The sequence below is a fragment of the Alligator sinensis genome, unplaced genomic scaffold (genome assembly GCF_000455745.1).
Source record: "Alligator sinensis unplaced genomic scaffold, ASM45574v1 scaffold437_1, whole genome shotgun sequence".
NCBI classification, from domain to species: Eukaryota; Metazoa; Chordata; order Crocodylia; family Alligatoridae; genus Alligator; species Alligator sinensis.
Genome location: NW_005842176.1, coordinates 2,090,817 through 2,105,547, shown reverse-complemented (window position 1 = coordinate 2,105,547; position 14,731 = coordinate 2,090,817). Strand labels below are relative to the sequence as shown.

Genomic DNA, 14,731 nt, shown 5'->3' with positions numbered 1-14,731 from the left:
CAGGGACCAGCTTTGTGTGGAACCAGCCAGGAACAGCAGCACTGGTGGCAATGAAGGAGTTCCCCCTCCCTGCCCAGCCCCGTCACATGCTCCCCAGCAGCCAGGAAGAAGATGCAGGGATGGAGAACCTGCCCACAGCTGCCACTGTCCCTGGCCAAACCTGGCTCCCCATGCAGCTGCTTCCCACAGCCCTGGCTGGAGTGATGCAGAAATGGCCAGGACAGCAGCAGCGGTGAGTGGGTTTCCCTTTCCTGTGCCAAGAGGTACAATTAGAGAAGGGGAGGGGAGGAAATGTGAGGGGAGGAGAGGTGCTGTTGAGCATGGAGAGTAAAAGAAGGGGTGCCAAGAGTAGGGGACCTGCTTTCGGGACTTAAAGAAAATCTCCAGCTGCTGCTCCTGCTACATGATCTGCCTAATCCATTGTTGAAGGGGAGGCTGGGAGCAAGGGGTGCAGCCACCTCTGCAGCCACCCTGCAGCTCCTGCACCCAACTTTACAAAACTTGAATCCACCAACCCTCTCAGCCACTTACACAGCTCCAGCAAAGGGTGTCATTTATGGAGAGATGTTCCAAAGCTATCACTTATTTGAGGTATCACTTTCCTCCCCAGCACTCTGCTCAGGACATCCTTCAGCTCCTTGTTCCTCATGCTATAGATCAGAGGATTCAGCATGGGAGTCACAAAGGTGTAGACCACGGACACCACCCAGCCTTGCTGTGGGGAGTAGCTGGAACTGGGGTGCAGGTAGATGAAGCTACAGCAGCCGTACTGCAGGAGGACAACGGGCAGGGTGGAGAAGGCCCGGTGTCGGCCGGCTGAAGAGCGGATTTTCAGAATGGCATCCACAATGAAGATGTAAGAGATGCAGATGAGCAGGAAGGGAATGGCCAGGATTATGATACAGACTGCAAAAACTGCTGCCTGGTGGATCTTTGTGTCAGCACATGCCAGCTGCAGCACAGGCAATACATCACAGTAGAAGTGGTTGATATTGTTAGTATCACAGAAAAGCAGGTGGAACAGCAAAATAGTAAACTGCAGGGCCAGCAGGAACCCCAGCACCAGGGATGCAGCCACAAGGCGCACACAGACTGTCCAGCTCATGATGACAGTGTAGCGCAGCGGGTGGCTGATGGCTACATACTGATCAAACGCCATGACGGCCAGACGCATGCAGTCAGCCCCACCCAAGAAGATGAAGAAGAACATCTGGGTGCCACAGCCAGTGAGGGAGATGGTGGCCTTCCTCCCTGATAGGAGGTTGGCCAGGGCTAAGGGGGCAATGACAGAGGAGTAGCACATCTCCATTGCTGCTAGGTTGGCCAGGAAGAAGTACATGGGGGTGTGGAGGGAACGTTCGGTGCAGACAACGAGAGTGACAGCAGAATTTCCACACAGGCTGATCAGGTACATGAGCAGAAGGATCACAAAAATCAGCGGCTGCACCTCATGAACGTTTGAAAAGGGACAGAAGTGGAATTGTATTGGCATGGTCTGATTTTCACCTGCCATTGACCCAGCTCACAGAAAACCTGCTGAGAGACAAAAAAGGGAAGCAGTTACAGTTTTGGGCAATATCTATCTTACGCTGAGAGATACAAGGCATGGTTCTATTGCCACTAGGATGCCACATGTTTCATTCTCTTTGGGAAAACCATCATCCTGTCAGACAGACCCTCAACATCTTTTTGGATTTGTGTTACATTTATTTGCTGCATAGCAACTGAAGTGTGATGAGAAAACACAACAAGGAAGGCGTGAATAGGCTTGATCTATTCTGGATAATTTTAGTTTTTTTCCAATCATTTGCACATTTCAATTGATGACTCTATTGGGGCTTTTGAGTTTAAAAGTGTGAAGAGAGGGGATGGGTAAAGTGTTTCCTAGGTTGAAGCCTGTCATTTCAACCATTTATCGCTAAAAGGGAATGTGACAAATAAACCAAAGATTATGATCCACCAAACATGCAAGGAATAACATACTCATCAGCTAGTGTCACTTTACAAGGGGCTACTCATAGACCAATATGTACAGAAATGGGAAAAATGAGAGGAACGTGTGAAAGATACAGGTGACAAGTCTGTCTTAATGGTAGGAAGGTTAAATAGCTCACGGGAGACCACAGACAAATATTCACTCAATAGCAAAGGGCTTAATGCAGACAGATTCACCTATGAGTGTGTGGGTTCTCAGGAGTTACTGTAAACTGGTATTGCACACCCAGGTGTAATGGGTGTCGGGGTCAGGAACACTGTCAATGCTCTTTCCTTTGTAGAAGGGGAGTCACCTCCTTCCTAAGGGCTGCTGGGAACTGACAATGGTGCCCAGACTCTACCTGTAGCGCTTTAGGGTGATATAATTGGTTGAGATTTTAATGCCCACAGATTCTTAGACCAGAAGACACTTGCCTGACTTCACATTAACCTGTTCAGCTCAATAGAGCCTCCTTCCAACATCTGACTGCTTTTATGCTCCAACAGGAATTGACAGAGAGGCTTTTCATTTTGTCTGTTCTCATGGAACCTCAGCATCCAATTTGTGACAAAAGGAGCCAAAGTTTCTGCCGTAATGGACCCAAGACTGTGGCCCTTCCCTGCAGAGGAGCTGGCTGCAAGCACAGATCTCACCGCCTTCAGAATCAGTGCAAAGCCCGTAACCTACAACATCAGATACATTAGGCAAAGAAGGGAGGAGGAGGATGTGTGCATGTTCAGTGTGCATTACACATCTTTCCCAGCGCCTAACCCACAGAGGCTGGGAGTGTAGAACAAATCCTACCTGTAAAATAGTTCTTGAGAGAAGCATAGCAATACAGGAGCTTGAAGGAACCTCAAAACATCCATTTAGCCCATTCCCTTGATTTGAGACAGGATCAAGTATAGCAAATAATCCATGATTGATGCTTGACTTCACTTTTTTTAAAAACCTCCAGTGGAAGAAATTGCACCACCTTCATAAATAACTTATGGCCTTATAATTAGAGGAAGGGATTTTTGTGGAAATATCTGTTACTGGACCACACGGCATAGGTGGGAGAGATGTTAGGAAAGCTTTTAGGCACAAGGTACCCTACGGAAGGGTATCTGGTGCCCGAAAGCTAGACTAACATCTCTCCCACCTATGCAGTTGGTCCAATAACATATCACCCCAAAGATCCTTCCCTCTCACATATTTCCTGGATCATCACAGCTACATCACTCAACACTACCTTAGAATTTGAATATTTAATAAACAACTTACCCAAGTCTCCTCTGCTGCAAATGAAGCTGCTGGGTGCAGTTCTGACCGTGTCTGCTTTCTGTACAGCTTTGCTGTGCACAATGACAGCCTGCTGATGTGATCTTCTGGAAAATTCATTCAAACACAGCAAGTACTGTAGTCTCTTTCCCATGAAACTTGTCCAAGAAGTTTCTTTTTTCTTGAGGACAGTATGATGACAAATTGCCCAATTAAAATTTCCTTAATGACTGAGGGGTTTTGGATTAGCCCCTTAATGTGATATCCCCCTCCCCCACTTTTTTCCATAGTTTCTAGATTTACTATTTGATGGTTTAAATAATTTATTTTAAACCGATAATGAACCTTCCCAGCTCCTTTCTAGTGCTTGTTATCTGTGCATCTCAAAGTACTATGCCAAGGAGGACAATATCGCTATCCGTCGCTTACAGACGGTTAAACTGAGGCACAGAGTGGTGAACGGATTTGCAAAAGGGTACCCAGCAGATCAGTGGTGGGATGGAATCAGAACCCAGGTCTCTTACCTTCCAGCCTGGGACCAGCCTGTTATCCACATGAATATACTGATTAAAAGGAAAGATTGAGCACTGAAAGAGCAAGGGGCAAATTTGATTTTGTTCAATCTCTTTTTCGGTTGAGGTTGTCAGGGAAGCACCAAAGAAACTTCCTTTGCCCTAGAAATGTCTTAGTTGCTGAAGCATGTAGAAATAGAACATTCCTAAGCATCTCGTATTCTTTCGCTCATTCTTCTCTTTCTCCTCTTTTCTTGCCTGCCTTTTTATGTCCTTTCTCTCTCCATGTCTCCACATGAATTCATAAGTGCTAGCTAGCAGAAGCTGGGAAAATAGTTTATTTAGCTGCTCCCAGGCAGGATTGCTTGTTCCTAGTTTCCCCTGCACATAATCTGTATGGCCCTCAGCACTTCCCACTGGTACCTGGTCATAGAGCTGAGCTCATCTGCTTAAGACTCCACCACTCAACTTCTCTGCTGCCAGGCTGTGCGCTGCTCTTCCTCTAGCAGAGAAAGGACCGAAGGGGTTGTCTCAGGGCACAATTAACAAAGCAGGAGAGTGTAACGGCCACAGTGTAATGAGTGTAATGGCCCCACTGCTCTGTGACTATCACTGGTTTCTTCTTAATGTGCTGGTTGAATTGGTTTCTTTGTCCTCCCTGTGTGTCCTATGTCAGATCTATGCCATCCCCCAGAACCAAAAGGCATTTCTTGCTGAAGTCCCACGAAGCTGTTATTAGCATGGAAATGCACAAGAGAGATTCTGTTTGCATTTCTGACAATCACCAGCTGAAATCTGAGCATGCATCTGCACAGCATGGTGGACAGGGGCGCTTCCTCTCTGTGGGGGTCTCATTTCTGATCAGAGCCACCCGTGCCCCATTGCACCATAGCCCATGAGTGCTTCCACCTGCAACTTAAATCTACCCGCAGCCCCTCAAAACAATTCCTTTTGCCATGCTGTGGCACACCAGTGGCGTCACTCCCATTCTAACCAAGACCAGGAGACAACAAACACTCTCCCTACCTGCCATGCCTGCACCTGGAATATGTTACCAATTCACCCCTTGCCCTTTGTTCTTAAGTCTTTGCCTAAATGCTCACTTCTGCTATGTCCCCCGTACAAACCCTCTCACACAAAGAACACATCATGAAGACAAAAGCAAAGGTGAGCACTTGGCACAGCATTCTATATAAGCTCACCTCGAAATGGGGTCTGAACCCCTCAACCATCCAAAACACTGCTCTGGCCCTCAACCTCTCCTCTGCTGGGTATGCGTGTCCTGTGTGGGGGAGATCCACATATGCTGAGTGCCTTGACCCCACTCTGAACGATAGCTGCCAATACATCATTGGATGTCTGAAGCTTGCCAGCCTAAACAGTGCATCCTCTGGCTGGCATTGCTCTGCTCGACATCCAAAGAGCAGTGGCCAGCAGGATAGAACGATCAAGACAAACTCAAGATGTGAGACACCTGCTGTACAACCATCCCACACAGCACACAAACGTTTGCAGTCATGCAGGAATTTCCCCACCAGCATCCAAACTCTCGATGCCACACCCAAGGAGACATGACAATAGATGTGGAATGAGAGGCTGAAGAAAATACCTGACAGTAGAAAAATAGACATTCCAGCAGCTGAGTCCTTGCCACCAGGAACTGACGAACCATGGCAAAGATGGCAATGTCTCAACCGCCTACTTACCTGGGTCAGACACTCCAAGGAACTAATGAAGAAGTGGGGCTATACCATTGGTTCCACCACCTGTGACTGGCACAGAGCATCAGACTATGCAGCACCTGCTGCAATGCCCCTGTGTGAAGGCATGTGTATAATGAAAGACCTCGCAACGTACAACAAACGAGCACAAGCACGTGTAACAAAATGGTCAAATGTGGTGTAACTTGGAATAATATCCCTGCATGAAGCTGAGGAACGCTACTAACCCTGTGGTCAGACTGTACTGCCAACCCCAACTGTCTAGCATTCAGGAGCCCACCTTACCCAACATTCTGAGATTAGTTTAAAGTACTGCATATTGGATTTCCCCTATTAGCTTTTGGATATTTAACCTATTGGGCACAATGTTTTTATGCCTGTATCCCCATTGCCAAGGGCTGGAAATTTTATTTTTTGTAAAAGAGAGCTGAGATTCTGATGTGATTCATGACTCTAGGAGGTGAGGCTGTAGTAAAAATAAAGCAAGACTCTGAGACTTGCAATAAAAATATGAGGCTTGGCAATGTGGGTTGCTGACCGATGTGCAGGCTCCCACTCTCACTTTACAAGAAGCACCATGAGTTAGAGTTCCCCCCTCCGCCCCCGGGCCAACAGACAATCACCTATGGCTGGGGGACAGGGAGGATCAAGCCTGCCTGCTGTGTGGGACGGTTGTACAGCAGGTGTCTCATATCTTGAGTTTGTCTTGATCGTTCTATCCTGCTGGCCACTGCTCTTTGGATGTCGAGCAGAAGAATGCCAGCCAGCAGGTGCACTGTTTAGGCTGGCAAGCTTCAGACATCCGGTGATGTATTGGCAGCAATTGTTCACAGTGGGGTCAAGGCACTTAGCATATGTGGATCTCCCCCACACAGGACACGCATACCCAGCAGAGGAGAGGTTGAGGGCCAGAGCAGTGTTTTGGATGGTTGAGGGGTTCAGACCCCATTTCGAGGTGAGCTTATATAGAATGCTGTGCCAAGTGCTCACCTTTGCTTTTGTCTTCATGATGTGTTCTTTGTGTGAGAGGGTTTGTACGGGGGACATAGCAGAAGCATTCACGTCGTGACTCCCGTCAGGTCGTACCTACTAATACCTGGCAATTCTGCCAAAACTCCAAACTCTGATTTTGAATCTGGAATATTAACAAGAACAACAACAATGTTGATGATGATGATGATGTGACAGCTAAATGTCTGGGCAGCTTTCATGAAGAAGCAATTAGTAGAAAAGGGTGGACATGGGCAGTGATGAGAATTTCTCTGAGATCTGATACATCTGATGTCACCGACACGTCCATCAATATATTCCCTACTTCAGCAGAGCAACAGTGTGAGGGTTAATTTTCCTCCCTGCAGTGTGGCCAAGGCTGTTCCATACAGAGCTCAGCTCCCTGGGGTCCCGGAAATGTATATGTATGAGCTCAGTGTGGGTGGGTGGGGAGGGATGTGTGCGGAGCACAGAAAAGAACGGCTGTTCCTGCCCTCACTCATGACATGAGGTAAGGCGAGCAGATTTTCCCTGCAGCAGCCCTCTGGATTTAGGGACTAAGTGTGGGCTAGCATTAAAAGCTGGGGTTGAGGAAGCAGGAGTCCTGGCTGCTGCATTTCTGACTCCTGCTTACTACTTCTCCTTCACTCAATTCATTTGAGCCCAAAAGGTTTCATCTCCCAGTGCTAGGTCCGACCTGAGACAAATCACAGCCAAAAATAGTGGTACATGTAAGAAAATTTGGGTCTTCACCTCACTGTAGCTCAGTTTCTCCTCACACAAGAGGGGGATAAGAATAATTCCCTCTTTTTCCCCAGCCCTGAGATCCCACAATGGGAGCCAATCTGGCTGCCTTCCATTACTCTTTGTTGCCTAAGAAAGCTGTAGGGAATATATTACTGTAAGGGAATTGCACATATAGATTTTACTGTTAAGCAGCTAGAAAAGAGACAGAGTAGTCTCAGAGAAGCAAGAACTGATCTGGGATGTTCCTGACTAATGGAAAAAAAATAGCTGAAGAATTTTAAGGATAATGTGTTTTTTTGATCTGGGTACAAGTTGGTATCCCCCTCTTTTATACCAATGCATGTTTAACATGTGCCAATGCAAATGTATAGATTAACCAAGTAGGGAAGCCAAGCATCTTAAGTGATGAGAACAGATCAATATAAAAGGGGGATGCTATTTTGAAATTGGGGTTACAGAGATTAATTACATCTGGGCAAACTATCAGATTCTACTCTTTATCTACTCTCTATCTGAAGTGCCTAATTAGATGTATCTTGTTAAGATGACGTATTACTATTTATGATATGTTCTTTTTTGATTTTGCTGTGACCACAAAGAAATTCTAACCTAGCATTAAAAATTATCTAGTACAGATTTTCTGAAAGGCTTTTCACTAACTGCCTGACTGCTCTTAAATCTTTTAGAGTCTGAAAAATAAAAGGTTTTCAATCTTGGCTGAGCCTGGTAAGAGAGCATTTAGGCAAAGACTTAAGAACAAAGGGCAAGGGGTGAATTGGTAACATATTCCAGGTGCAGGCATGGCAGGTAGGGAGAGTGTTTGTTGTCTCCTGGTCTTGGTTAGAATGGGAGTGACGCCACTGGTGTGCCACAGCATGGCAAAAGGAATTGTTTTGAGGGGCTGCGGGTAGATTTAAGTTGCAGGTGGAAGCACTCATGGGCTATGGTGCAATGGGGCACGGGTGGCTCTGATCAGAAATGAGACCCCCACAGAGAGGAAGCGCCCCTGTCCACCATGCTGTGCAGATGCATGCTCAGATTTCAGCTGGTGATTGTCAGAAATGCAAACAGAATCTCTCTTGTGCATTTCCATGCTAATAACAGCTTCGTGGGACTTCAGCAAGAAATGCCTTTTGGTTCTGGGGGATGGCATAGATCTGACATAGGACACACAGGGAGGACAAAGAAACCAATTCAACCAGCACATTAAGAAGAAACCAGTGATAGTCACAGAGCAGTGGGGCCATTACACTCATTACACTGTGGCCGTTACACTCTCCTGCTTTGTTAATTGTGCCCTGAGACAACCCCTTCGGTCCTTTCTCTGCTAGAGGAAGAGCAGCGCACAGCCTGGCAGCAGAGAAGTTGAGTGGTGGAGTCTTAAGCAGATGAGCTCAGCTCTATGACCAGGTACCAGTGGGAAGTGCTGAGGGCCATACAGATTATGTGCAGGGGAAACTAGGAACAAGCAATCCTGCCTGGGAGCAGCTAAATAAACTATTTTCCCAGCTTCTGCTAGCTAGCACTTATGAATTCATGTGGAGACATGGAGAGAGAAAGGACATAAAAAGGCAGGCAAGAAAAGAGGAGAAAGAGAAGAATGAGCGAAAGAATACGAGATGCTTAGGAATGTTCTATTTCTACATGCTTCAGCAACTAAGACATTTCTAGGGCAAAGGAAGTTTCTTTGGTGCTTCCCTGACAACCTCAACCGAAAAAGAGATTGAACAAAATCAAATTTGCCCCTTGCTCTTTCAGTGCTCAATCTTTCCTTTTAATCAGTATATTCATGTGGATAACAGGCTGGTCCCAGGCTGGAAGGTAAGAGACCTGGGTTCTGATTCCATCCCACCACTGATCTGCTGGGTACCCTTTTGCAAATCCGTTCACCACTCTGTGCCTCAGTTTAACCGTCTGTAAGCGACGGATAGCGATATTGTCCTCCTTGGCATAGTACTTTGAGATGCACAGATAACAAGCACTAGAAAGGAGCTGGGAAGGTTCATTATCGGTTTAAAATAAATTATTTAAACCATCAAATAGTAAATCTAGAAACTATGGAAAAAAGTGGGGGAGGGGGATATCACATTAAGGGGCTAATCCAAAACCCCTCAGTCATTAAGGAAATTTTAATTGGGCAATTTGTCATCATACTGTCCTCAAGAAAAAAGAAACTTCTTGGACAAGTTTCATGGGAAAGAGACTACAGTACTTGCTGTGTTTGAATGAATTTTCCAGAAGATCACATCAGCAGGCTGTCATTGTGCACAGCAAAGCTGTACAGAAAGCAGACACGGTCAGAACTGCACCCAGCAGCTTCATTTGCAGCAGAGGAGACTTGGGTAAGTTGTTTATTAAATATTCAAATTCTAAGGTAGTGTTGAGTGATGTAGCTGTGATGATCCAGGAAATATGTGAGAGGGAAGGATCTTTGGGGTGATATGTTATTGGACCAACTGCATAGGTGGGAGAGATGTTAGTCTAGCTTTCGGGCACCAGATACCCTTCCGTAGGGTACCTTGTGCCTAAAAGCTTTCCTAACATCTCTCCCACCTATGCCGTGTGGTCCAGTAACAGATATTTCCACAAAAATCCCTTCCTCTAATTATAAGGCCATAAGTTATTTATGAAGGTGGTGCAATTTCTTCCACTGGAGGTTTTTAAAAAAAGTGAAGTCAAGCATCAATCATGGATTATTTGCTATACTTGATCCTGTCTCAAATCAAGGGAATGGGCTAAATGGATGTTTTGAGGTTCCTTCAAGCTCCTGTATTGCTATGCTTCTCTCAAGAACTATTTTACAGGTAGGATTTGTTCTACACTCCCAGCCTCTGTGGGTTAGGCGCTGGGAAAGATGTGTAATGCACACTGAACATGCACACATCCTCCTCCTCCCTTCTTTGCCTAATGTATCTGATGTTGTAGGTTACGGGCTTTGCACTGATTCTGAAGGCGGTGAGATCTGTGCTTGCAGCCAGCTCCTCTGCAGGGAAGGGCCACAGTCTTGGGTCCATTACGGCAGAAACTTTGGCTCCTTTTGTCACAAATTGGATGCTGAGGTTCCATGAGAACAGACAAAATGAAAAGCCTCTCTGTCAATTCCTGTTGGAGCATAAAAGCAGTCAGATGTTGGAAGGAGGCTCTATTGAGCTGAACAGGTTAATGTGAAGTCAGGCAAGTGTCTTCTGGTCTAAGAATCTGTGGGCATTAAAATCTCAACCAATTATATCACCCTAAAGCGCTACAGGTAGAGTCTGGGCACCATTGTCAGTTCCCAGCAGCCCTTAGGAAGGAGGTGACTCCCCTTCTACAAAGGAAAGAGCATTGACAGTGTTCCTGACCCCGACACCCATTACACCTGGGTGTGCAATACCAGTTTACAGTAACTCCTGAGAACCCACACACTCATAGGTGAATCTGTCTGCATTAAGCCCTTTGCTATTGAGTGAATATTTGTCTGTGGTCTGCCATGAGCTATTTAACCTTCCTACCACTAGGACAGACCTGTCACCTGTATCTTTCACATGTTCCTGTCATTTTCTCCATTTCTGTACATATTGGTCTATGAGTAGCCCCTTGTAAAGTGACACTAGCTGATGAGTATGTTATTCCTTGCATGTTTGGTGGATCATAATCTTTGGTTTATTTGTCACATTCCCTTTCAGGACCCCAGAGCCTTCTTCCACATGAGTAGTTTTACTCCATTGCACTTTGCATACTAGATTTCATAAATCCATAGATTTTAAACCCCCAAAGTACCATTATAACCACCTCCTGTGAACACCTGCATAACGTAGGCTACAGTACTTCTCTTAGGAACATCTGTATCAAGCATATGAATTGTGTTTGAGCTGTAGCACCCCTTTTAGAAAGATATAGAAGGCTCAGTTAAAAGCTCCAAGGGATAGGGCCAGCAGTGTAACTAGGGGTGACTGACTAGGGCTCCAGGCCTGGGTGCTGCTTTTGAGAGGGCACAAGAATGTTGGCTGCTACTAAGCCAACCACTACAGCTCCCATTTAGAGAATGGAAACTGCTTGTTATGCCTCTGGATAGGGAACCCGCAGTGCACTTGGTAAGTGCACAGTAAGTATACAGTAGTTAATTACAGTAGTTAAAATCACAGTGATTTTTCACTATCACTGTGAAAAATAATTCTGAATCTCTTATTGCAGTTTCCAAGGTCTGAGTTTTATGTTATGTTATGTTATGTTATAATTAACGAACTGTCTAAAATCTTGTCTCTTCCCCATGTTAACTATTTGTACACTATGATCGAGTCATTCTAGGTGCGTACGCACATACTAACTTTCTGACAGTCAAGCTGACTTAACTTTTAAGGTTGACTTAACTGTCAGAGCGTACACATGTATGTGGAGCAGAGTTTACTTAAATGTGACATAAGGTAATATACACCTTTGATGTGTATTATCTTGAGTCACATTAGTTAAGTCAATTCTATGTTTACTGAAAGTATGTGCGTACACTAAGTCAAGTTAGCTTAACAGGGGCCAGGGGCTACTGCAGGGAAGGGCTCACAAGATGGCTGCCACCATGTGAAGGAACTGTACATATGTACACTTCTACGTGGCTACTTAAGGTAACTTAGTAAAGTTGACTTAATTTATTTGCCTTATTTTAAGTTGACTTAGACATCTATACACCCTCCCTGTGATCTTCTTTTAAACAAACTGGATAGACTGAGCTTCCTACATCTATCACAACAAGGCCATTCTCCCCAAACTTAAAAAAATTTTGCAGTTCTTTTCTGTACCCTTTATGATTATTCAGTTTCCTTTTCTACCTGCAGATGTTAGAACTCTTCACATTATTACAGTTGTGGACTTATCACTGCCAAAGACAAAAGTAATACATGTTCTTTCCTCCAACATGATATTTCTGTGTTATACAACCAAGGATTGCACTTCCTCTAACTACAGCACAGCATTGGGAGCTCATATTGAACTGGTTATCTCTTAGTGACTGGGCATGTCTACATGTCCCCTGGCTTTGTAGTTGGTACTGCACGATCATTTAGTACTTGCTTTAGCAAGTACTTGTAAAAGCAAGTACTAAATGACTGCACAGTAGCAGCAACATCATAGTTAGTGCCTGCTGACACTACTTTGCAGTAGCTCATTGCTACAGCAACATAGAGTCTTGTGTAGACACATGTACTGAGTAGTTAAAATGCTTCATGACCGTAGACCCGTTCCATTTCCAGCAAGCACAGACTTATTTTTTACTCCTTGAATTCTGCCTGAGAATCACCCTATATATTTTTCATGGTGACAAGATCTTACAAACTCCTTTACAAGATAGTATCTCTGCTATATTTCACCTTCCATCTCTATCATGTTACAAATGGAACAGTTAAGGTTACTGAATCATCTCCATCCCACTGCCCTTTGTTAGAATGGATTTTGTTAGATTTGTTAGCTTGTGACTTTCAGACCCTTTCAGTTTGGGGTTGACATTCTTCAAGTCTAATCTTTGAGGGAGAGCGAATTTGTTTCTGCCACTTTTGTGCAATGAACTATTTAGCCACCCTTCCCCTTAAAAAATTATTCAAAAATATATGGACAAAATGTAATGAATATTTAAATGTCTTTATCCTATTATAAGCAAACAAAAAGCTTAGCAATAAATGGTTGAAATGATAGGAAACTCTCATCCCCTCTCTTCACACTTTTAAACTCAAAAGCCCCAGGAGAGTTATGAATTAAAATATACAAATGATTGGAAAAAGCTAAAATAAAAATGATCCATAATAGATCAGGCCTGTTCAAGCCTTGCTTGTCTTTTCTCATCACACTTCGGTTGCTATGCAGCAAATAAATGTAACACAAATCCAAAAAGATGTTGAGGGTCTGTCTGACAGGATGATGGTTTTCCCAAAGAGAATGAAACATGTGGCATCCTAGTGGCAATAGAACCATGCCTTGTGTCTCAGTGTAAGATAGATTTTGCCCAAAACTGTAACTGCTTCCCTCTTTTGTCTCCCAGCAGGTTTTCTGTGAGCTGGGTCAATGGCAGGTGAAAATCAGACCATGCCAATACAATTCCGCTTCTGTCCCTTTTCAAATGTTCACGAGGTGCAGCTGCTGATTTTTGTGATCCTTCTGCTCATGTACCTGATCAGCCTGTGTGGAAATTCTGCTGTCACTCTCGTTGTCTGCACCGAACGTTCCCTCCACACCCCCATGTACTTCTTCCTGGCCAACCTAGCAGCAATGGAGATGTGCTACTCCTCTGTCATTGCCCCCTTAGCCCTGGCCAACCTCCTATCAGGGAGGAAGGCCACCATTTCCCTTGCTGGCTGTAGCACCCAGATGTTTTTCTTCATCTTCTTGGGTGGGGCTGGCAGCACACTCCTGGCCATCATGGCATTTGATCGTTATGTAGCCATCTGCCACCCGCTGCGTTACACCCTCATCATGAGCTGGACAGTCTGTGTGCGCCTTGTGGCTGCATCCCTGGTGCTGGGGTTCCTGCTGGCCCTGCAGTTTACTATTTTGCTGTTCCACCTGCCTTTTTGTGGTACTAACGATATCAACCACTTCTACTGTGATGTATTGCCTGTGCTGCAGCTGGCATGTGCTGACACAAAGATCCACCAGGCAGCAGTTTTTGCAGTCTGTATCATAATCCTGGCCATTCCCTTCCTGCTCATCTGCATCTCTTACGTCTTCATTGTGGACGCCATCCTGAAAATCCGCTCTTCAGCCGGCCGACACCGGGCCTTCTCCACCTGCTCCTCCCACCTGACCGTTGTCCTCCTGCAGTACGGCTGCTGTAGCTTCATCTACCTGCGCCCCAGCTCCAGCTACTCCCCACAGCAAGGCCGGGTGGTGTCCGTGGTCTACACCTTTGTGACTCCTGTGCTGAATCCTCTGATCTATAGCATGAGGAACAAGGAGCTGAAGGATGTCCTGAGCAGAGTGCTAGGGAGGAGATATGTCAAATAAGTGATAGCTTTGGAACATCTTTCCATAAATAACACCCTTTGCAGAAGATGTGTAAGTGCCTGAGAGTATAGGTGGATCCAGAATTTTGGAAAAGGAGGTGCTGGAGCTGCAGAGGTGGCTGCACCCCTTGCTCCCAGCCTCCCCTTCAACAATGGCTTAGGCAGACCACATAGCAGGAGCAGCAGATACAGATTTTAAGTCTCCAAAGCAGGTAAGTATCCCTCCCCCACTCTTGGTACCCCTTTTACTCTCCATGCTCAACAGCACATTTCCTCCCCTCCCCTTCTCTAATTCTACCTCTTGGCACAGAAAAGAGAGACCCACCCACCGCTGCTACTGTCCTGGCCATTTCTGCCTTACTCCAGCTGGGGCTGTGGGAAGCAGCTGCATGGGGAACCAGGTTTGGCCAGGGACAGTGGCAGCTGTGGGCAGGTTCTCCATCCCTGCATCTTCTTCCTGGCTGCTGGGGAGCATGTGACGGGGCTGGGCAGGGAGGGGGAACTCCTTCATTGCCACCAGTGCTGCTGTTCCTGGCTGGGTCCACACAAAGCGCGGTC

The 14,731-nt window shown here is 45.7% G+C and overlaps 2 protein-coding genes across 2 annotated transcripts; one reads left to right on the top strand and one right to left on the bottom strand.

Annotated features, from left to right (window-relative positions):
• Positions 1 to 550: 550 nt before the first annotated feature.
• Positions 551 to 1,513, bottom strand: LOC102373229 (olfactory receptor 10V1-like). The gene has a single exon (XM_006026071.1). The coding sequence runs from the start codon at positions 1,511 to 1,513 to the stop codon at positions 551 to 553; it is 963 nt and encodes a 320-aa protein (XP_006026133.1).
• An 11,722-nt stretch (positions 1,514 to 13,235) lies between these two features.
• Positions 13,236 to 14,174, top strand: LOC102372978 (olfactory receptor 10V1-like). The gene has a single exon (XM_006026070.1). It carries the CDS (start codon positions 13,236 to 13,238, stop codon positions 14,172 to 14,174), a length of 939 nt encoding a protein of 312 aa, XP_006026132.1.
• Positions 14,175 to 14,731: the final 557 nt, after the last annotated feature.

Excerpts from the sequence above, each read along its gene's own strand:
- LOC102373229 (XM_006026071.1), bottom strand. The coding sequence starts at position 1,513 with ATGGCAGGTGAAAATCAGACCATGCCAATACAATTCCACTTCTGTCCC.
- LOC102372978 (XM_006026070.1), top strand. The coding sequence starts at position 13,236 with ATGGCAGGTGAAAATCAGACCATGCCAATACAATTCCGCTTCTGTCCC.